The following is a 23,672-nucleotide window of genomic DNA, read 5'->3' as shown; positions in this document are numbered from 1 at the left end:
GCAACACATAAAAATTCAATTAAACTAAATTTTTAAAAGATTTTAAAATGATTCAGTATAAGAAAGAAAAATAAAGACTTGTAGCTGCATCGTTAAGAACATCTACGTAGACACAACTCCTTGAAATCATAGCTAAAACAGATCAAACACAGTCAGGAAACAAAACAACAGCAACTGCAAGCTTATGCACTAGCATTTAAGTGAGGACATGTGAAGGTGACACTATCGTGGTTGCCTGCTACAGGAGACCTGACCAGGCAGAACAAGTGCCTGAGCCCCTCTATAGACAGACAGTAGCAGTATCACATTCGTAGTCCCTGTTCCTCATGGGATACTTCTACCACCCTGATATCAGTTGAAGGATCACCACAGCAGGACATATGCAGTCAATGTTTCTGGAGTGCACTGACAGTATCTTCCTCCTTTGGGTCATAGAGGAGCCAGTAAGGGGAGGAGCTCTGTTGTACCTCCACTCACTAATAACGAAGGGTTTGTTGGGAAAATGAAGGTCAAAGACAGCTTTGGCTGCAATAGAGTTCAAGATCCTAAGGGCATGGAGAAGGGTGAAAAGCAAGGTCACAAAAATGAACATTGGCCACTTCAGCGATCTACTTGGAAGATGGGATAAGGCCCTGACAAGAAAAGGGGCCCAAGAAAGCTGGTTAATATTGAAGTGTCACCTCCTCCAAGCTCAAAAGATGTCCAAAAGAGGAAATCAGGCAAAAATGCCAGGAAGCCTGCATAGATGAACATGTGGCCAAATGCAAACACGGGAAGGAAGAATACATAGTGTGGAAGCAAGGACAGGTAACCTGGACCGAACACAAAGACATTGTCTGAGCATCCAGAAGTGAAGTTAGGAAAGCTAAGGCCCAAGTGGAACAGAAACTGGCTGGGGATGACAAAGTCAACAAGAAGAGCTTCTGTACACTGGGGAGAAAAGAAGTCTAGAGAGAATGTGGGCCCATAGCTGAACAAGATGGAGTACCCACACAGGACAGGGAAAAGTCTGAGGTACCGAATGGCTTCTTTGCCTCTGTCTGTGATAACAAGCCTAACCCTCAGGCAACACAGGTCCCAGAGACTATAGGAATAACAGGAAGCAAGAAAGATTTAGTCTTGGTGGAAGAGGATCCAGTCAGGGAAATCTTAAGCAGACTAGACATATATTTGTTTTATGCAACTACGAGAGTGAGGGATAGATCATGGTGATTGTCAGAAGTGCTTGAAGACTGGAGGAAAGTAGATGTCACTCTTATCTTCAAGAATGGCAAGAAGGAGGACACAGAACTAATGGCTGGCCACCACGGATTCATCAATGGAAAGTCATGCTTGGCCAACTAGGTAAAACTGAAATGACTGGTCTGGTAGATGCTGTCAGAACATTGGATATTGTCTACATGGACTGCAGTAAGGCCTTTGACACTCCCATAAATCAGTTCCTTGTAAACAATCTACTAACCTATGAGCCAGATGAGCAGGCAATCCGGGGGCTAGTGATCAGTGGAACAGTCTAGTCAGAGGCTTGTAACTAGCAGTGTACCCCAGGAGTTAATACTGGGTTCAGTCTTGTCTAACATCTTCATTAATGATTTGTATCACCCACTCCTCTCAGTTTTGTCATCTGTGGACTTGGGAGTACACCAAGGGCCATGCTGCCATCCAGAAGGACTTTGACAGACCAGAGAAATAGGCAGGCAGGAACCTCATGCAGTTCAACAAAAAGTGCAAGGTCCTGCACGTGGCAAGGAACAACCCCAGGCACCAGGATATACTGGGGTATACCAAGCTGGTAAACAGCTTGTCAGAAAAGGACCTGAGGAGTCCTGGTGGATACCAAGTTGAACATGAGCCAGTAGGGTGCCCTTGCTAATACCGAAAAAATATATATATATTAAAAAAAAAAAAAAGGTATGTGCTGCATTAAACAGCTCTCTAGACATGGACTTAGTCAACCAGGTCTAAAAGACCCTGCTTGAGCACAGGGCTTGGACCAGATGACATTCCACCTCAACCATTCTGTGAAAGTTAAATATCATAGAACTTCTACAACCTACTATCCTTTTAAAGTTCAAAACATTACTGTAAATGTACATTAAGATAAGCTCTAATCTCAAACCAGCCATCACCTTTACAATTCTGAATTAAACTTCAATCGCCCATGTGTAATGAATAAGAGCTACAGGGATCTCACAAGATGTAGTTCATTAACAAGGATATGTAACTCAAAGGAAACAAATGTGAGGTTATCTATCAGAGTTTCAAGAATTCTCTGATTCAAAGGAGGAAACAAAGAAACAAAAATACAAGGCGGTCTTGTCTTTAAACAACATAAAAGGAGCTCCATGTTCAGTTATTATTTTGTACAGCAGAAGAAATTTTGGACATCCTGTGTGAAAGAGGACTTTAAGCAGTGGAGACTCTTTTATTCTGCCTAACAAACACTTGCAGTCTCTCCTGAAATATTCTTTATGATGGAGGCATATTTTGTATGTAAATCAGGGCATTGTTCCTCTAATTTATACATTTATCCTTCATGCATCATGTTATCAGTCAATAAACTGCTACAATGCAAGAAGACTCAGAGGAGATGGGCAAGGGCTCTGCGCTCATGAATTTCAGGAAAAAAATCTAAGGAGTGACTGACCACAGCTGTTGCAAAAGAAGCTGAATTTATCACAACATAAAGAGGACCAGATGGTGGTCTTTGTTTTAGATAAACAGCTGTATCAGTTGGGTGGATCAGCTCATCGTGTAAATGTTTTTCCCTGAGCTGATGAGAAGAGTGTGAATGTCTTCCTGAGCCAGCCAGACCAGAATATAGGAACTGTGTATGTGGCTCTGTCCTACACAGAGTATAAGAGCTGACCACGGAGCAAAGTGACCTTCAAAGACGGTGACAGGTCTGAGCTGACTTCAACTCATGCAATGCTTTCTCGCTACTGGTGACATCCAGCATCTTGACAGTGACCATATAAAGACCAGTAGTGAAAGACACATTTCTTCTGCGATCCAACTGTATACTGCAATTGCTATACTGTGGTTGTATTGTGATCTCAGTACATTGCTGTATCACTCTGCTAATTTGTAACATCAAATATCTTCCAGTAAATTTGGTATTGCATGCATTTAAATAACTTGGTCAGAGTAATGGACTCAGTCACAAACATAAAATTGAGTTCTGTTGCACAGGTATTGTGCATCGTATGTACAAGTAAAAAGACAGAGCTGAGCTGTGCTAGAGTAAACATATGCTTAAAACCCTTTACTGGTTATCCTTTGACTATATATCTCATGATTATTCATACACCTTAACAACAAATCATTAAGTATATTGTCAGTATGCTTTGATAAAAAGCATGTGGAGTGGATGACATTTCTGTCCATTATCTCCTTTCAATGGGACATTACCATGCAAATCTGTTAGTATGCAAACCTTTGTTTTTTTAAGAGACTCTCATATGAACAATGTCTGTTGCTTTAAACTTCTGCTATGTTTCTGTCTGTGACTGAATATTCACACAAAAGTCTACAATGGATCAATACCCCTGAAGTATTAATGGAATGACATTATACAGGATATTTCTTTATGTTTAAATACCTCCTCACTACCATCCCTAACAGTGGCTAGAGATTCCAATTTTTCATGAAGTACTGGGACATTTTTATTTTACTGCAACTGTAATGATTTGTTGTAGTATTATTTTACCAGATAAAATTCATAGTGAGGTTAAATATTTTGTTTCCTGTGTGAATAGAGCAAGTAGTCCTTTTCTGCTTCAAAGAGAGACAGAAACACTTGGTGAGCCAATTAATGACTTTAAATAAATGCAAAACTGTTGTTATAAAACTCACTGTATCATACAATAATTCAGCCATAGTGGTACTGATGCTATTAAGGTGATTACCAATGCGAAATTCCATTCTAGTTCCTGTGACCACATTCGTACTTGAAAAGAGTATTTATATTGTATTAGTTTATCTGTGTAATGTAATTCAGGATATACCAGTTTTCAGTCACCAAGTATTTATAGACACCTGTATCCCTCTACATATCTAAGAAAAGTTAAAAAATTAACAAAATATCTAGCTAAAAATGCAAACTATACCCCAGAATGGGTTTTCATAGAAAGACAACTCCTTCTAAAAAAAACAGTATGTATGAACAGTTACTGAGCTATTTTCCAAATGGGTAAGTGAATGAAATAAATGTTCTCACAAATGTTATTGGTTTAATAGTTCATGACAAACTTGTTCCAACACTCAATACCATTGCTTTGAGTGATTTTTGCTTACTAAGTTAAACTCAGATTCTCAGACGGAAAACATTTGGGCCATTTGCAGAATGGGCCGTTGCCAGTATTTGCTGATTTAACCCAGCAGATGTGAAAAGCCATAGACACTAATACAGTACAATTTGCTTTTGCCAATCACAACAATGATTTTGCTGCTTGGGGTTATGTTCCACTGATGTTTCCTGGTTTTGTACAGCAGCATTCTCTGCAATGAACAGCATAGCAGCATCTGTTATTTTTCAGGTAGTTGAACATAATCTGAGCCCTGGGAGGCATTACGGGCAGTTTCAAATGTCCTGGAGGAACTAATAAAAAAAAATTCGGTCAGGGAGAAAGACTTGGAATTTTGAACTTCACTGTTCCTGCAGTATATCAGCAAACTCAATTTCAGAAATTCTGTTTCTTCTTCTTTTTTTTTTTTTTTTCAGTATGAAAGCCTAACTTTCATAGCAAAACATGAAAATGTAACGACTTCAATTTCTTGTGACAGTACTCTAAAATACATATACATTCTTGGTTAGGGAGTTTAATTTCTGAATTATAAATTAAGGCTTCAGTTCTCATAAAAAGTGTATGTGAAGACAGCCAAACTGAAGCAGAGCACTAGAGACTAAACCTAACAGCTCCTGGACTAAATAAAATTTAGCTCAAAAGATAATAGAGTGATTTACTTAAAAAGTAAAATATCAAAAAGCTGCAACATTCCAGTTGCAGTAGATTTCAAAACATTTTGAGAAGTCAGAAAAAATCAGAGTTCAAAAAACTTTTAAAAGGATGATTTAAAAGATACATTTAGATACTGGGATACTCTGATTTTTCTTAAGGATGTTATTAGAGTCCTGTAATGAAATTCACGTTTGGTTTGTGATTTAACTGTGTATAACAATTGCTACATGTTGCTCAACATAATTTGTACTTGGTATTGTGATTGAACTGTGTATTACTGTCCTAGTTTTGGATGGGATAGGTTAATTTTTCATCATAGTACCTGATGTGTTACTTTGTTTTAGATTTAGGATGAAAACCATGCTGATGGTTTAGGTTTTGAAGAGCCTTGCTCACACAGAGCCAAGGACATTTCAGCTTCTTGTGATGCCCTGCCAGCAAGGAGGCTGGGGGTGCATGAGGAGCTGGGAGATGAGCAGGACAGCTGACCCAAACTGACTGAAGGGGTATTCCACACCATATAACACCACTGAGCAATAAAACTGGGGAGGGTTGGCCAGGGGCAGGGGCTGCTATTGCTGGGGAACTGGCTGGGCATCAGTTGACTGTTGATGAGCAACTGCATTGTGCATCATTTTGGCGGGGCATTGCTACTATTCTTTTGTTTGTTGTTGTTTTATTTTGTCTTTTGTTTTGTTTCTTATTAAACTGTCCTTACCTCAACCAACAATTTCTTGAATGTTTACCTTTTTTGTTTCTCTCCCCCATCCCACTGTGGGAGGAGTGGGAGAATGACTTTGTGGTGCTTAGCTGCCTGCCAGCTGTGTTAAACCACAACAATTACACTTCCTACACTCTGCTGAAAGTAATTTGCATTTGCATTGTGACTTAAGTACATTTCTGTATTACTCCGCAAAATCAAAATCCCATGTAACATCAACTGTTTTCAAATGAAATGTTGTATTATGCTTGAAACCCTCCATGTGTGGAACATCTTAAAGAATCTGGTCACTGCATATTAGACTGACATTAACCGGTATAGTTGGCAAGATATTCGCAATGGTGAGTGGTACACATTAAAGCAACAATGATAACTTTGGCAAAAACAGGTTTTATGATTCCTTAATAGTTGCAATTAAGAACCTAGTAGAGACAACCTATATTGTGATTAAGAACAAGCAGTGATAAGACTGGCTGCAGACAGAGCCACTATCCTTAGAAGAGGGATGGGTTATTATAAATATCAGCGAAGGCTGGCAAAGCTTCAATAATAACTTTGAAAAGGAAGGATAGTAAAACCACAGACAAGATTTTTCATGGGCAGAAGAACAAATCACTGTTCATGCTGATACTTAAAATTATTATTTTTTTATTATTAATTAAAGAATTAATTAATTTACTTTAATTGATTAATTGACTGTACTAAAACCCAATCTTTTTTATATTTAATGGTAAGGTTACTAAAACCCTGTTTATATTACTATGTTCCTGAAACTAACTAACTTTGAGAAAGTTCTGAAGATTCATGACTTACAGAATCAGTTCACATCTACATAATCTGTGAAAAAAAACTCTTAAAGGACTAAATATTCTCATTAAAAGAAAAAAAAAATACTTTGCTTGCTTCTTGTTGAAAAAAAAAGTAATTCTCTACTTCAAACAATGGACCACAAAAGTACTTGTTAAATGTAAGGGTTAAAAATTAACCTTTCATCCTTTGAGTTCCCAAAATAACTACACAACTTCTTAGTTAATGTGAAATATAGAATTGAGCTCTAACCGCTAAGACTTATATTCTCAAAGATGTCTACTAATTCTGGCTACATAAGTTGAAACACAGGCAATGAATTTTCACTGATCCTAAAAAACATGAAATACCTAGTGACTCCACAAATACAGACACATCTGAAAACCAACCTCAGGTATGACCCACTAATCAAGAAACCACATATAAGTAAGCAGTTGGCAGTAAGAACTGCCAACACAAAATATAAATAGCATGGTTGTGTTAAAATTTCCATTTTCATATATAATGTACGTTATAGCAATTCCAGTAATTTCACCTGTCTTTACACTGTGCAAGTTTAAAGACAAGCCATCATATTTGCAATTTAGTTCAAAGAAGCATGTAATCAAAATCGAAACAGAAACAAAAGAAAACCTGCTAGAATTTACTGCATAGCCTATCAGCAAAAAATGTAGCTGGCAGTGCAAAAGAATAAACTATAAGCTAAAGACTGGCTGATATCTGCTCTTTTGAAAAGCTTTAATTTACAGTACCATGAAAGACTGATTATGAGCTGCTTTCTCTATTCCATTCCCTCATGTAATATTTTACAATTTTTTAATGAACAAAATTTTTAATTTGCAATCCAATTCAATTTGCTTTTGGTCACTGTACTTACCAACTATAAGTTTTGATCAATAGATAAAATTAGATTGCAATTTTTAGTAACTACTATTGACAACACATGCTTGCTGATTTACTACTGAAATACCGGAAACACCACAGTTTGCCATAGTTTCATGAGCTTACTAAAGATCGTTTAAACTAATCAAACTCCAGCCTGGGTTGCATGAAGAGAGGCATGGCCAGCAGATCGAGGGAGGGGATTGTCCCCCTCTGCTCTGCCCTTCTCTTCTGAAGCCCCATTTGGAGTGCTGCCTCCAGCACAAGAAGGATGTGGGTTAAAGCAGGTCCAGAGGAGGGCCACAAAGATGATCAAGGGGCTGGAGCACCTCTCCTATGAAGAAAGGCTGAGAGAGCTGGGGATGTTTTGCCTGAAAAAGAGAAGGCTCTGGGGGAACCTCACTGCAGCTTTTCAGTACTTGAAGGAGTCTTACAAAAAAGACGGAGAGAGACTCTTTGCTCAATCAGATAATGACAGGACAAAGGAGTATGGTTTTAAAGTAAAAGAGGGGAGATTTAGATTAGAGATCAGGAGGAAATTCTTTATTCAGAGGGTGGTAAGGCACTGGCACAGGTTGCCTACAGAAGCTGTGGATGCCCCATCCCTGGAGGTGTTCAAGGCCAGGTTGGATGGGGCTTTGAGCAACCTGGTCTGGTGGAAGGTGTCCCTGCCCATGGCAGGGGGTTGAAACTGGATGATCTTTAAGGTCCCTTCCATTCCAAGCCATCCAAGCCATTCTATGATCCTCTATATATATTTCAATTTACATTTATTTCACAGAATTAAGCACTGCTCAGACCTGATCACATATATCTTTATTTTAGTATTTGGTTTATATCACAGAATCATAGGGATTGGTTGGAAGGGACCTCAAAAGATCATCAGGTCCAACCATATGCCAAAGCAGGTTCCTTAGAGCAGGCTGTCCACGTAGGCATCCAGATGGGCCTTGAATATCTCCAGAGAAGGAGACTCCACAGCCTCCCTGGGCAGCCTGTTCCAGTGCTCCGTCACCCTCACCATGAAGAAATTCTTTCGCATGTTGGTGCGGAGCTTCCTGTGCTCAGTTTTGTGGCTCAATATGATGTCAACAATATAAAATTAGTACGTCATAAAGGAATTGATGAAATCCATAAGCTTCTCTAGAAAAAGACATTAATAGTATTTTATTTAATTCTTCCTTTTTATTTAATATCTCTTTAACCTCTGGACACGTACGGAATAACCCCTGAAAACCAACACTGGAGTGTTCTCTACCTTTATTAGTTCCCTATCAGAGCTGAAAAACAAGTGTTATCAGTGTAAAAGTATTAGTATAGCAGGCTTTTTCTTTCAAATTTTCTTCTGCCTTCTAAGAATTTTCCAGGCTAACAATCTAAATCTTATTATTTCTGAAACACTCTAAAATGTCCCATTTACTTGCCAATATGTGTTTCTATAAAAGTGGAAAAACACTGAAAATTATCCAAATCTTCACGCATCTCTTGCCTAAAAATAAAATGGTCCCCACACTGATCATTAAAACAAATATTCCATCAACAATGTATACAGTACATACTCTAGAAAACAACTGCACTCAGTCTCTCTTAGGGATCAATTTCTATGTAAAATTTATTTGTAATTTTAAGTTCTTGTAATTTGTTTTTTAAAGAAGCATTATTTTTGTACTGTTAAAAAAAATATATGCACTTCTGAGTCAGGAAAAGTCATTTAGTAAAACAACACCGGCACTCAAATCAAGTCACTTCTAATACTGATGTTTTACAAAGCAGCTTCAGATTTTGACAGACAAAGGCAATGCTAGTTCTGTAGGGTTTGGTGTGTTTTTTCATTCAGAAAAAAAAAAAAAACAAAAACAAAACAAAAAAAAGACTACTATCCTGGGACTAGGATAATATATCACACAATCCTCTGTACCAATACCACAGGGAAGTAATCCTCTTTAAATGCAAGCCATACATTTTCTGTGTTTCTCTTTGGACCTTAATTATAGAAACAGAAGTTTGACTCCAGAAGATATGCATACAGAAGAGACAACTGTCTCCTTGGACAATTTCCTATCCGGTTTGCCTATTGACTCCATAGCTATCCTGGAGAAGGCTGTTGAAAAGCTGCACTCATACAGCAGGCACAACGTTTTCCTTTTAGCACATTCGGTAACAAGAAATTATACACGCCTCTTAATCTAAGACTGCCATTCTATCCACTCCTTCGAGCTGTAAAGTATACTTTAAAGCTCAGAATGCTGTTCAATTTGAGTTGCAAGGTTCATCTGTGGGACAATGGGTCTTAATGAACACTACATACACCACCATCCAGCAAATGATGGATAAAGGTTAGAGGAACTGGTTTTTATTTCCTTCTTCAGTCAAAATAGTGGTTCTGGCATTTGTGTGTCCAATCTAAGACAGATTAGCTCTGCTTGTGAAAGATGTCAAGGGACAAGAGCCACCCGTGGCTATAGTAAGAGTTGTCAGTTCTTGCCATTTCTGGAGATCAGCTGCTAGTTTGACAAGAGTAACTGACACTCAGCAAAAACTTATCTTTGACCTTTCAACACCTCCCTTTTCTAAATCACTATTAATTTTTTGCTGCAATTTTGTAAAATTCTGACCCTTAAGGATACCACGCACTACATAAATGCTAGAACTTTTTCTCAAGCATGACAGTCAATTCTAGAAATTGAATTTAAGCAAAGTGGGTACAGAGGAATGGACAAAAAATGAATTTTCTACAACAGTGATGCAGTTGTAGACTCTCAATAGTGCTAGTCTCTTTCAACACTAGCTTATGAAGAATAAAAAATGCAATAAGCCCACATAAGAGCAATGTATTTTTAAAGAAGTTAATTTCTACTTAAAACCAAGATCAATACAGTATGGGAGTGAAAGCACTGCAAATTACAATATACTACTGTGGCAACAATAAACATGCCTTTATCAATCAGTTAGCAATTTCCCCTCTACCTCTGAAGTAACATGAGAAAAACAGTTAACATTTTTGTTTTAAGTAAGAATCTTCAAGTAAAGTCTGCTATTCTAAGTTCCAATGCAAATGAAATATTTTACATCTATGAGTGTAATTTTGCCCTTTTTCATCATGTTTAACCTACCTATGACATTACTGAACATGCCTTATATAACTTGACTACTCATTTCAGCTCAGGAATATCTCATAGGATGCTGACAGTGAACATGAAAAGTGAATGAATTTTATTTCTTGCTATAGCAGAAGGAAAACTACAGCTTTAAAACTAGCCATTTTTACCAATAAACTAAACTCAACCAAGCTACTATTCACAATAGCTTTCTCTCTTTATTATCTTACAAAGTAAGGAAAGCAAAATGGCTTTGAACTTCTGATTCATACTTAAAATACTAAAGGCTGTATGCAAAGAAACCCACACTGAAATAAATCTATACACTGTTATTATATCATTTAGGGCAATGCAAAATTTTAGCCAGCTTGAATCTAAAAACAGTTTCTAATGTTGCATGCCCAAATATTGCTGGAAAGTAATCCCTGGGACCAATCAGTGTGCATCCAAAGTCGGTATACTTGCTCCTTCTGCTGAATTTGCTTTTTTACTGCTTAAGTGAGCAGAAATATAACTGCATTACATACAGAAGAATAATATTACCACAAGCTAATATGCCAGCATTGATGATAAAACCAAGGTTCATTACGTAAAAGATATTAATATTTTGACTGTGACATACAACTCACACTGTACTGCTGCACTTATTTTTCTAAACTGGCAGCCTGAGCTATAATTTCTGGGACCGATTCCCCAGTCCCCTGTATTTCTCATTGTTCAAACCTTTAGGAATTAATTCCACACGCACACACAAAAAAACGCACAAATCATAATAAGGGATAGTCAGACATCAGATATACATAGGGAGAGACTTCAAGGGGAAAAAAAAAAAAGATTAAAAAAAAAATATGACAGCAATAGACCACAAAGAAACAATTAACCCAATCCTTTCTCTGTCAAAGAAACATTCAGATCACAAGGAAACATGCACATAAAGAAACATATGCAGTGATAACAAGAAAATACTAAATTTAATGTCAAAGTAATCCTGTACAAAAAAAAATAAAAATAAAAATCTGGCAAAGGACTCTGTATTAATAGAAAATCCAGAAAGTCTTGGTGAAGATTTAAGCACACTGTTAAGTATGATAGCAAATGGCTGACAGTTTCAAAGAATGCTGCCTTCATATTAACAGTCTCTGATCACCTCTATTTGCAGAAACTTGCTATTAGAAGCCTAGCATGTGAAGGACTTCAAATATATTAATTTGAATATAAATTATCTGTATTAGAAATGGCTACGAACAGACTATCCAACTAAAGTGACATGATTTGCAGATGAACTGTAAAGCTCTAATTTTTTAATTTTCTGTAACAGCACTAGCTCATTTCTTCTTCTCCTTCCTCCATTTTGTTTGCATTTATGAATTGATTGAACCCAGATAAACTAAAATATAAATCAGTGTATCAATGCACATATCCCTCCTTGTAGAAGAATAGAACAGATTAAATCAACATTTGCGGTTCCAAGAGTATCAGCATCAGTATCAGCCCTTACTGGCATCATTTCTGTTCAGAAACCACAGAGAACGAGAACTGAGTTAAGTATACATGCTGAACTACATTTCTGGTAATCTCCAGAATACGGATGAAGCATGTCCATAAAGGGGAACATAATCGTTAGTACATTGACACTGATTACTCCCCTGATATCCAACAACAAACATTAGGGAACACTATCAGAAAAATCTCCTTTGACTGGCATCCATCTAGCGACAGATCTCTAACTCGCACGTCAGCATGCGCCAGGAAAGCTAATGAGGCGTCAGTTTACCAGTCTCTCCCAGCAGTTCTTCAATCTCTGTCTTGGATGTAAACATTTTATTCACCAAAATCTATTGTCTCTCTTCTGGTGTTCTCACAAAAGCATGCTGATAAATTAGATCACAGAGAGAAGCAGATGCATGAAAATAATATCAAGCTCCAGTACCAGCCAGAAAATACCAGTAACTGCCACGTCCAATAAAACTCTTAATTACTTCCTTCAGTCAATAAGCAGACGGGTGCTTAATAGGCAATTTAAATGATTCTAAGACAGCTTTTTCCTTCCTACCAAAAATATATCCTTATCTACTAGAAGGACAATCATCATGTGAAGAGGAAAGACTGGGAAGTATGTAATAGTATATGACTTCCTGTTGGGATACTGCTACTTTCACATAAAATTAAGATATCAGGAGGCCAACAAACAAATTATTGAGATTAATAAACTAGTGTAATCACATCATCATCTGGCCGAATTATATCACAGACAATTCATGCTTAAGTGTCAATTTTAGACTATAACATCTAACACAGCTAATGTTAAAAAAGCATCAGCAGCAAAAGCACTCTAATCTCTAATTAAAAAAGAGAAATTTCACTACAAACTACCACATATTTAGATATTTAATTACTTTACTAGATGAATCTTAATATTAGTATCATCCTTTTTGTGCAAATTACCATAATACTTTATGAAATATGCTCTGTCTAGCCCTCAAGGTATCCAAACATATCCATATATGATACAGATCATGGGCCTACGCTGTCTCTAATTTTCAGAAAGATGCTTAACAGCTAATTGAAGTATCCTGTCTTGCAAAACTGAGGTTTAGATTAAAAAAAAAAAAAAAAAAAAAAAAAAAAAAAAAAAAAAAAGAGAGAGAGAGAGAGATTATGGCTTTCTCAAACTACTGATAAAGAAGAAGCAAATGAATGACTTTAGGCCATTGACAAGGAAACAGCTAAAATTACAGCACCCAGCTCAACAATGCTTGAACTGATGCTAACTATATTATTTTGTTACAAGAAGAAGAATCAGTTAATAGACATGCTCTCTTTCTTAGAAGTGGTGAAAGTCTATTTGCAGCTGTATGAAAACAGTGACCATTGACTACCCATAACTGAGAAGAGAAACCCAGCAAGACTCCTATACCACTTAAAGTATAAAACGAGAGCACTAAACAAAATACAGGTACAATGCACAGGTAAACACTGAAGCATACAACAATGGTGGAATAAGACCTGTAGCCTCTGATGCAATATTAGGTCCATTCTGTATTACAGAGTATCAAAATGGTAACGGAAGCATGACAACCAATCTACAGTTCTGCTAACTAAAGAGATTCTGGTGTACAGTACTGGAAAAAAAATGTGAATTAGAGAACTAAAACATTGAGGCAATATGAACAAGGTGTATATTTGTTTTCCATTTTGATGCACAGTTCAATAAACTTCACAAGTCATGTCCGATAGAATAAAGTAGCTTTATTCATCCAGTTTGGTTGGCTGTATATGTGCATGCAGGGTAAAGCAAAGTTTCTCTTTTTGTTTGCTTCAGAAAAGCAAATCCCCACCCTGGTAACCTTTTTAGCTTTTGTAGCCTGTCCAAACAAGATGGAGGCTCTCTGATGTTAAAGTACTCATGTGTGTTCCCAAATAAAGAGCATCTGAGAAGTTCTGAGTATTATTCTAACTTTTTGGATCCCTATGGTATCTAGTTCCAGAGCACTAAATTTAATGGCTGTAGAATTATTCACACATTTATTGTGTACAGAACTCTGTTTACTATATTAATGTTGTTTATGGTCATTACTTATGGACTTGCTTCTTTTTCTTAATTCCTACTTCATTCCATCCCTTGAAGTTCCCGAAGTTATCATATAGTATATAATACCATGCATATCTGCAATTTATAGTGACAACACAGAGAAGCATAAACTAAATTATTGCCTAACATCAGGCTTCTAATTTATGGAATTAAACAGTTAAACAGTGGAATTTTGTGGTCACTACTCAGCATTACAGTCAAAATATATATACTGTAAATATCTAATGCCACATCAGAAACTCAGTCTTACACACTCCCAGGCAAGACTTTACTCTGTTTCCAGTTATTTTCTGGCTCTTAGAAGAGAACACAAAACTGCTCTAATAAAATACCTAAAGGATTGTTCATCCAGAGAAATTGGTATGAGGCCTTTTGTTTCTTTCTAATACTCCTTAGAGAAGGATGTTCTTGCTTACACAATAACATTGCACTGTCTGGATTGATCCAGATCATCATTACTTGGAGCTGCCGATTGTTACTGTTGGGTGGAAAGGCTTAAATGAAGGCCTAGCAATCATTATGCCCTCATATGTCTTGTGAAAAGAGGAGCACCTCAGGCAAGTCCAGGCACTATGTTTTATGACCACAGGCCAACAAAATTTTTACTGTTCACACTTGTCTCCTATTTGGAGCAATGGGGTAGTGCCTCTGGATATCCTAGCATTCTTTCAAGGCTCTTCTGTGTTTTCAAAGCACCAACCAAGACGGTAGTGTTTTGTGAAAGCTTTCACACCCCAAATATCCTTCACACCAAGATCATTCTATCTGCAAGCTTTTAATTTGCTTCTTCCTTTTACAATGTTGCTTCTGATGGTGGTCTTTCTGAAAGGTCTTTTCCACAACATCTAAAAACCAAGCCATGCTCTTCCACCTCTTCTTACATTTATGAAACTGTAAACCTTATTTGTAATCTCTTGCAAACTACTCATTAGATATAGTTAGAACCATATCTAGAGATAGGAGAAATGTAGAGGGGCTATGGTCAAAATAATCTTTTCAATGACTTCTAAAACGACGGGGAAAAATTGATTTATCAAAATGACAGAATTACAGAGGTTCATTATTTCAGTATGAACCTAAGCAAAAACCTGGAAATCAAGACATTGTCCATGCCCAGAAGTCAGTAGCTTTTTTTTTTTTTTTTTTTGAATGAGAACTACAGTAACTTAAAACACTGACTATAAAATATCCAACTTCTATTAAAAAGACCAGGAAAAAGTAGATTTAAAGCAGCAAGGGGGATTACGATTTACACCTAAGGTCTTGTTTTCAAAAGACTTTTGTGTCATTTTTAGCTACGTTTACTCAATGAAAAGCTTGCTCTTAAACACAGTTGCTCTTAGTTCTAACAAGGAAGATTTGATTTGTGAACACATGCATCTTAAACGACCTATTGTTCAGAGTTTTTTGCAATGATAGATCCACTGTTCTTAGAAGAATTCATGTGAAAACAGTATAGAAGTATATGTTGTGGATTCAGAGCCCACACTGAATGATTTATATGCAATAAAAATACACAGTTTATATTTCCCGTTGTTTTTGAAAATGCCTATATATGGTCTATGCACAGGAAAAGACTACCAGAAAAAAATACTAAACAGTACACTCACCTTCATCACTAGTTGCTTGCTGTTTAACCAAAGTCATTGGAGATCTAGCTGGGGGTTTATTTAGTGGATGCCGCCAACTTTTAGATATTTTCTTGCTTTCAGCTTCTGCTGACTGAAAAGGAAAATCACAACTAATTTAGCATGGACTTCTGCAGTTAATTTTGATGAACAAATCCAGTCTCCTACAAATGAGCACAGATATCAGTTTTGCACGTATGACCAGGATATCCAAAGTACCTTTAGTGTAATAATAAAATATTTGTCTCTAATGCAAAATACAATCTCTAACTGAGAAAAAGTAATCTTTTGCACACATAAACTATTTGAGGTGTAGGTTTCTACAGTCCATCCAAACTTACAGAGCATAAATCCTGTTTTGCTCAGGTTATGTTTGAGAGAAAGAACAGTTCTGGAGAGCTAGAAATATAATGTAGCTGTGTTTTGGTAAATGTGCCCAGAATGTATTAACTTCATATGTCACAGAACACAAAATACCTGAGGAAATGCTATATCTTGGAAATTAAAAAAAATAATAATCTGGAGTTCAGATAAGAAACTAAGACTCCTGACATAGGATTAACACACTGGGATATAAGGAAACTCCTCCCTCAAACACTCTTATGTACTTTCAGCTTGAAGTTAGCCAAGGTTCAAGAACTAAAGCCAATGCTGCAATCATTGCAGCATTCCCAATTCCAGATTTAGGTGCCATGAGGGATATCACAAAGTAAATCAGTTGCTGGTCACAACTGGAGATTCAGGAGTAGAGGAAGCACAAGTGTACTGACAAAAAGTTGAGAACAGTCTCACATGATTTCTATGGACCACCTAACTTTGTTCTTCAGTACCTAGAAAGCAACCCAACAAGTTACACACGTGCCCCTTGAATGCTGTGAGGGTTGAAAATTACTTCTATTAAGTATGAAGGAAATTACAAAACGAGATAGTATTTACTATGATAACCCAAGGGAACAAGATGAGGTCAAAGCATCATACAGGTTTATGATCTAGAAGTTACCAACAAATTAAAAAGGGAAAGATCTACCTCTTCTACCTCTTTAATTGCATTTGTGCAACACACTTGTAAGAAGTAATAACAAAAACACATGAAAGAGCAAGCAGTTATAATGGAGAATAGCTGAAGCCTCTTATGTGATACGTGATATATAAATTGCTGAGAGGCACTGAAAGAGATTAATAGAATCTCCAACACACATTTATTAAAACTCCCAAAATAGAAAAAAAAAAATCATTAGTGCACACTTTGTGCCTGTGAAATGGTCAGTATGATTTTGCTTACACCTCCAAAATCTATTTCCCATCAAGTCTGGCAATCTGGTGGTATAGACTGCCTGCTCTCTCTCTACCAAACTGGGAATTTGCCAAACTTAGCTTCTGTGACTACCACTACAGCTTTTCATTTTTCAATCTGCTTCCTAAAATCAAAGCTGCCCACCCTTCAGAGCAGAGTAACAGCAGTAGAATAGAACAGAATAGAAAGAATAGAAGATTTTAGTTCATCTGGAAGTTCCTCCTACAAAGATCATCAAGTCCAACTGCCTGACCTCTCAGGGCTAATTAAAAATTAAAGCATATTATTGAGTGCATCGTACAAACGCTTCTTGAATGCTGACAGGCTCGGGGCATCCACCAACTGTCAGGAAGGCTGTTTCAATGTTTGACCACCCTCACAGTACAGAAATGTTTCCTAATATCCAGTCTGACCCTCCCCCGGCATAGCTTTGTGCCATTCCCACACATCCTGTCATTAGTGACCAGGGAGATGAGACCAGCACCTCCCATTCACTTCTCCTCAGACACTTGTAGAGAGCAATGGGGTCAGCTTTCAGCCTCCTTTTCTGCAGACTCGACAACCCATGTATCCTCAGCCTCTCCTCATAGGACATGCCTCCAGCCTTTTTGCCAGATACTTTCATGTATAGAAATGCATAGAAAAGTATACTTTCACATAAGAAAGGGTCAAGAAAATAAACGTTTTTTGAAAAATAGATACATGATACCAAATACAGCACTCGTATCTAATTGCAGTTGACATAAAACTTACGGGGAGTGGCTGACTCATCAGAGGGCTGTGCAGGCACTCAGAGGGACCTCAAAAGGCTGGAGAGGTGGGCTAAGAATCTCATGAAGTCCAACAAGAAGTGCTGAGTCCTGCATCTGGGGAGGAACAACCCCAGGCGCCAGCACATGCTGGGGGCCACCCAGCTGGAAAGCAGCTTGGCATAAAACCACATGGGACTCCTGGTGGACACCAAGCTGAACATGAGCCAGCAGTGTGTCCTTGCTGCTAAGAAAGCTAAAGGTATTCTCGGCTGCATCAGGCAAAGTATCACCAGCAGGTTGAGAGAGGTGATCCTTCCACTCTTCTCGGCATTGATGAGGCTTCAAATGGAGTTCTGTGTCCAGTTCTGGGCCCTTAGCACAAGAGAGACCTGGACATATCGGAGACTCCAGCAGCAGGCCACCACAATGATCAAGGGACTAGAGCACCTCTCATATGAGGAAAGGCTGATGGAACTGCAGCTGTTCAGCCTGGAGAAGAGGAGGCTCAGGGCGAACCTTATCAATGTGTATAAATACCTGAAGGCAGGGTGTAAAGAGGATGGAACCATGCTGTTTTCTGTGTTGCCCTGTGCCAGGACAAGAGGCAATGGGCACAAACAGGACCACAAGAGGTTCCATCTAAACATCAGGAAGCACTTCTCTACTGTGTGGCTGTCAAAGCACTGGAGCAGGTTGTCCAGGGAGGCTGTGGAGTCTCCCTCACTGGAGATCCCCAAAAGCCATCTGGACGTGGTCCTGTGCAATATTTGCTCTAGATGTCCCTGCTTGAGCAGGGGGGTTGGACCAGATGACCTTCAGAGGTGCCTTCCAACTCAAACCATTCCGTGCTTCTGTAATAATTTGTATTTCAGGTCAGTAGCAATAATTAAAGCTGGTAGCTGTGTTAGTACTGGCAGGCAGTGAACATGGGAATAGCTTGAGAGTAGTGACTGACAGATCAGATTCACAGATACAAAATGAGATTAGTAGAAATCTAAAATCAGATGAAAAATATGCCAACAAGTAAGCTCCAAAAACATTCTGCTTTGGATCTGAATTCCCACTGTTGCCTGAACACTTCAGAACATGCTCAAATTAGCACGAGATTAAAATCATGCATATTCTTAACTGCTTTAATATGGATATCAGTTCTGACTAGGAACATGTTTGTTCACATTTCATTAAATCAGGAATATATTAATATAATGATGGAAATTTGCTTCACATACACTGGATGTTTCCATGCCATCTTCTTCATCCTTTTTTGCAACAGGCACTTCTCCATGTTCCAAGATACTTCCACAGCTTTCTAGGTCACTCACATCATCCTCTATAAAGGCATTTTCCTCTTTACCTGGGTTTTCCACTTCAGAAGTATGTTCCTGCGACTCATGGAATGGTATGGGTGACATAGACTGATATTGAGATTTCAAACTCTCTTCTTTTCTACAGTTATCAGAAATGGGCAGACAGGCCACTGAATCTTCAGATGTAATGACAGAGTCATTGGAATCTGCCCCATCTTCATCTTTGATTTTTGTTTTCTCTAGTGCAGGAGCAGGACTGGAAAATGATTCTGAAAGGATGCTTCCTGTGGATCAAAAATACGATTTGTTAATAAATCTCACTTTCTATTAGTGTATTTCATTTCAAAACAATACGAACAGCTCCTTATTAAGGAGACACACAAAGAAGTAGGTGTTAGAAGGACATGCATAAAAGTGGAGTACAGGTTTGACTGCAGAATATATTCAATGTAAAATTTTGAGTTTAATGTAAAATTTGGAGCGTGAAATACAGCTTTAATCGTTTAATGGGTATTTTGTGTTTGAATTACAACAGTTTTAAGTCATTCAAAATAATCAATATTTGTTTAGTCTGACAGCCCACATGCACTTTATACTGGTTGGAAAAAAAAAATAATAAAAAATATATATATAAAAGGTTGGTATATTGAACTTTATTTATACCTATTATGCCAGTTTTGCAAGTGAAAATAAACATCAACTAATGGTTTATAATTAGGAAAATATATTTCACATAGGTATCAAGAATATTCTGAAAACAACAGCACTGGTCTAAAAATGAAAGGCAATTAGCATAAATTTAGAGTTCAGCAATTACCATAATTCTATATTTCAGTGATGCTGAAGGGTGAATTTGTGGATTTTGTTGAAATTCTTTATCTGTGGATGTTTCAACACGTTTCCATATTTTCTAGGCTGTTTTCCAGACACAATAAGCTGGAGAGCTGACCCAAAAAACATGCTTTTAAAGAACTCTATTGCCACACATCACAGTGAATACTGGTTCAGCAGTACTTCCAAGGCATTACAGAAAATGGTCTCTGAAGTACTTTTCTTTACAGTGGTTATATGAATGAGCTTTTCTGAAAAATGACTTTGTCAGGTCAAGTGTTTATGAAATTTAGTAATATAAAGCCCATCTGATACCAAAACAGAACCTCTGTGTATGAAGACTACTGCCCTTATGTAGCATAATGACTGTACTAGATGGAGATGACACAGGACAAACCACTGGCTCCTATGTGAATACTGGCGCTTCTAGTGTCATATCTAAAAAGGCCTTTTCCTCTACAAAGGTCTAGGCACCACCCCTCAATAGCACAAAGGGAAGGACAGTGCTCCACTCTTCTCTGCTTTTCCTTCTCTTGTCAAGGAGCACATGAAGTCAGGTATCTAAATAACACTAGCTTTTCAGTGGTCATGAACACTCCAAACCTCTGATAAAGCTGGAGGAAGCTGTAAAGGAACAGCTTCAAAAAAAAAAAAAAAGTGGGGGGGGGGGAAGGGGGCTTTAAAATACAGCAACACCTAAATTTAAGAAAGAAATTCTCAGCTTCCAGTTTGGAATTAGCACTTTGGTATCTTTATGAGGTTCAGTCCTGGTTTTTACCACCTCCAGCAAAACTAATACCATTCAAAAACAGAGAAAGAGTGTCTAAATATACAACCAAATTTTAAATCTGTGGGACTGTTCCCAAACCTGAAGTTAAGACTGTAGTTTCCCTTTCTGAACAAGAATGTGAAACTATACCTTAATTACAATGAAATTCAATGGTAACAGAAGAAATAAGTTCCAGAACAGACCAAACACAAAATTATAAAATCATTGTGAGGGAAAAAAAAAGAAGCATCCTTGACTTGAAAAAGCCTTTGTAAATTACATTATCAGACAAAACAAGGGAAAATTAGAACTCCAGTCTCAGAGCATTTTTTGCACAAGTATGACCACTATGCAGTAATAATATGCAGTATTATTGATGAAAATACATGTAGCATATTGGAAGCATATATGCTCTATAATGTTTGCATCATTAAGAGTTGTTTCCATATCACTTACCACTTTTTTTTTTGTATAGCCTATCAGTCAATTGAAGAAGTATAATTTAAAAGAATCATCCTCTTTGCACACTCGACTAAAACAATTTAGCTGATACTACTCTCAGTTCAGAATATTAATTTGGTCATTCACTCTTATTGAATCAATCTTCTCTGAATAACTTTGTAAGTACACATTTTTAGTATGCTACTTAGGAGTGTACATTGCTTTAATGTCCACTAATTTATAACATTAGAGTATCAATAGTCTACAACTTAGATGTGAAAAACCATCAGTCCTTATCTCACCTGCACCCTTGGCATTATCCAATAACACCTGATCCAGCTGCATTCTACCACTGTTTTCTTCTTCCCCAGAAGGCACTCCTGCACTTAGTCGTCTCACTTTTTCCTCTCGTTTTTCATTGACCTTGAAGTCATCAGCAGTTGCTTCAGTCGCTATGATTTCCGCACCAGTTGCCACAGCAGACAGTCTCTTGTCCTCTGGAGTTTTAAGCTTTTTAGATCGAGATCTGTTGCGCTGTAAGCTGTTATAAGAGATACTGCTGTCAGAGTAGAATGTCTGTCTTGGATAAGATAAAATGTCTACCAATATATATATGTCCCTTTCACCTGCTTAAAGACAGAAGGAAAAAAAAAAAAAAAAGAGAGAATTTTTCATCTTTTTGTATTGAGATGGTGTTTACAATTTATTATGTGATAGGTTAACGATTCAATTTGACCTTCTAACCTTTTATCAGTATTCTATGACAAAACTTAAATTGTAAAATAACCTTAACTATTACTTAATCAGCATCCAGACTAGCTTTCCAATTAACCCTTTTTTTTGAACATGAAAGAGACTAACCCTTATGAAAGTAATGAAGACAAAACATTCTCAAACACACTAAAACCAGGTAATATTTCCAAACACTAATGCCAGTACAATAGTAGTCTGAATACCCTCATAAAATGTGGTCTGTTTACATACCATATACATTTTTATACACATATTAACATAAACAAGCATCTGAATAAATAAAAAATTCTAGTCACCAAATATTTTGAATGGCTACTGTATCAAACAATACATTTGATAATGCTTTTTAAAAATCAAAGTTGAAATAGTATAGAGTTTATGCACCCTCAGAATCAGAAGAAAGAGGCTGAAGCAAGAGAGATGTCAGCCACTTTGAGAAACTGGTTTGTTATTTATGCGCTCAAGCTAAGGGTAACAGGAGATTGGAATCCAGTTTCAAATTCAACTATGTAATACAGGAGAAGATGATGTTTACCTGCTTCATAGAATCATAGATTTGTTCAGGTTGGAAAAGACCTCTGAGATCATCTAGCCCAACCTTTAACCTAGTACTGACAAGCCCACCACTAAACCATGCTACTAAGTTCTACATCTACACGTTTCTTGAAGACCTCCAGGTATGGTGACTCAACCATTTCCCTGGGCAGTCTATTCCAATTCTGCACAACTCTTTAAGTAAACAAATTTCTCCTGATATCCAACCAAGACCTCCCCTCCTTCACAAGTTTGTGAACCACAAATCATACATCAGGTTCCAAAACTGATGACACAGAGTGATTAATTCCCAACTACGGCAGGAACCTGGACTCTAAACACCTCCAGAAAAAATATTTTGTTACCCCTTCCCTTTTATCATGTGTCATCTAATGTACACATTTCAACGCAATCTCTACAAAGCAATATTAGAAATAGTATTTCTACAAAACAGTAATTTCAAAAAATTTGCCCAAGTATGACACATGGCCATCCATCCACAACAGCCAGCCTAATTACTGTTTACATGCAGTTCTAGTGTTGCAAAGTATTTCAGCCACAAACATCAAACTTAAGCTCTGCATGTCACTATGTTCAGGAAAATTCCCATACATGGTATTTCTTCTGTTTTCCCTCTTTTGGAACTTGCATTATCCTCCTAATCAAAATGATCACAATTTCAATCATAGAATCATAGAATAGCTTGGGTTGGAAGGGACCTCATAGATCACTTAGTTCCAAGCCCCTTGCCAATCAACACATTACAGTAGAAATTAAGCTGAGTAAACATTTCATCCTCCCTTCACAATATGCATTGTTACCACGGCTGAATAAAAGCCAACTGAAGAATTAAAAAGTATGGGAATTGTGTTTATTAGCTCAGCTCAGTGCATGAAATCACACCATGTGTTCCCATGCTAAAACTTTCAATACATTGTTTAAGTCTTTTAGTTAAAATTGCATTGGAGTGTATACTTGCAGTTACTCTGTACAGCGAAATTAACTACAAGTGAAATTACCTAATCAATAAAATTTCTCTCTCTCACTCTCTGTTTCAGTTAGTACTATCCATGCATTAAGAAACTGGCTGTTCCAGCTTCTTCACCAGATGTCTTCAAGAACTCATTCTATCCCACAAATTACATGTATTATTAGAAACCCCAGAACAAACCCAATGTCTTCAACTATGTTTTTCCTCTACAACTGGAACTGATTCTCTTCCTTAGAGTTTGATTTTCACAGAATCACAGAATTGTCTAGGTTGGAAGAGACCTCAAGATCACTGAGTCCAACCTCTGACCT

General features: G+C 37.3%; 1 protein-coding gene across 6 annotated transcripts in view; it reads right to left on the bottom strand.

The window, feature by feature from the left end:
• The window catches only part of KDM4C (lysine demethylase 4C), a 287,286-nt gene that overhangs the window by 114,840 nt on the left and 148,774 nt on the right, over positions 1 to 23,672 (bottom strand). For 5 of the 6 annotated variants that reach the window (XM_082783468.1, XM_082783469.1, XM_082783470.1 and 2 more), the window contains exons 11-13: positions 21,386 to 21,624; positions 18,965 to 19,326; positions 15,672 to 15,783 (exon numbers count right to left, since the gene is read on the bottom strand). In XM_082783468.1, coding sequence (XP_082639594.1) covers positions 15,672 to 15,783; positions 18,965 to 19,326; positions 21,386 to 21,624 — 713 coding nt within the window. Of the gene's footprint in view, positions 1 to 15,671; positions 15,784 to 18,964; positions 19,327 to 21,385; positions 21,710 to 23,672 lie in introns of those variants that run through there. The other variant, XM_082783473.1, reaches the window with a different exon arrangement.

Source organism: Aythya marila (genome assembly GCF_965140915.1).
Source record: "Aythya marila genome assembly, chromosome: Z".
NCBI lineage: Eukaryota > Metazoa > Chordata > Aves > Anseriformes > Anatidae > Aythya > Aythya marila.
The sequence above is the reverse complement of the archived record's forward strand: the minus strand, read 5'-3'. Positions and strand labels throughout refer to the sequence as shown.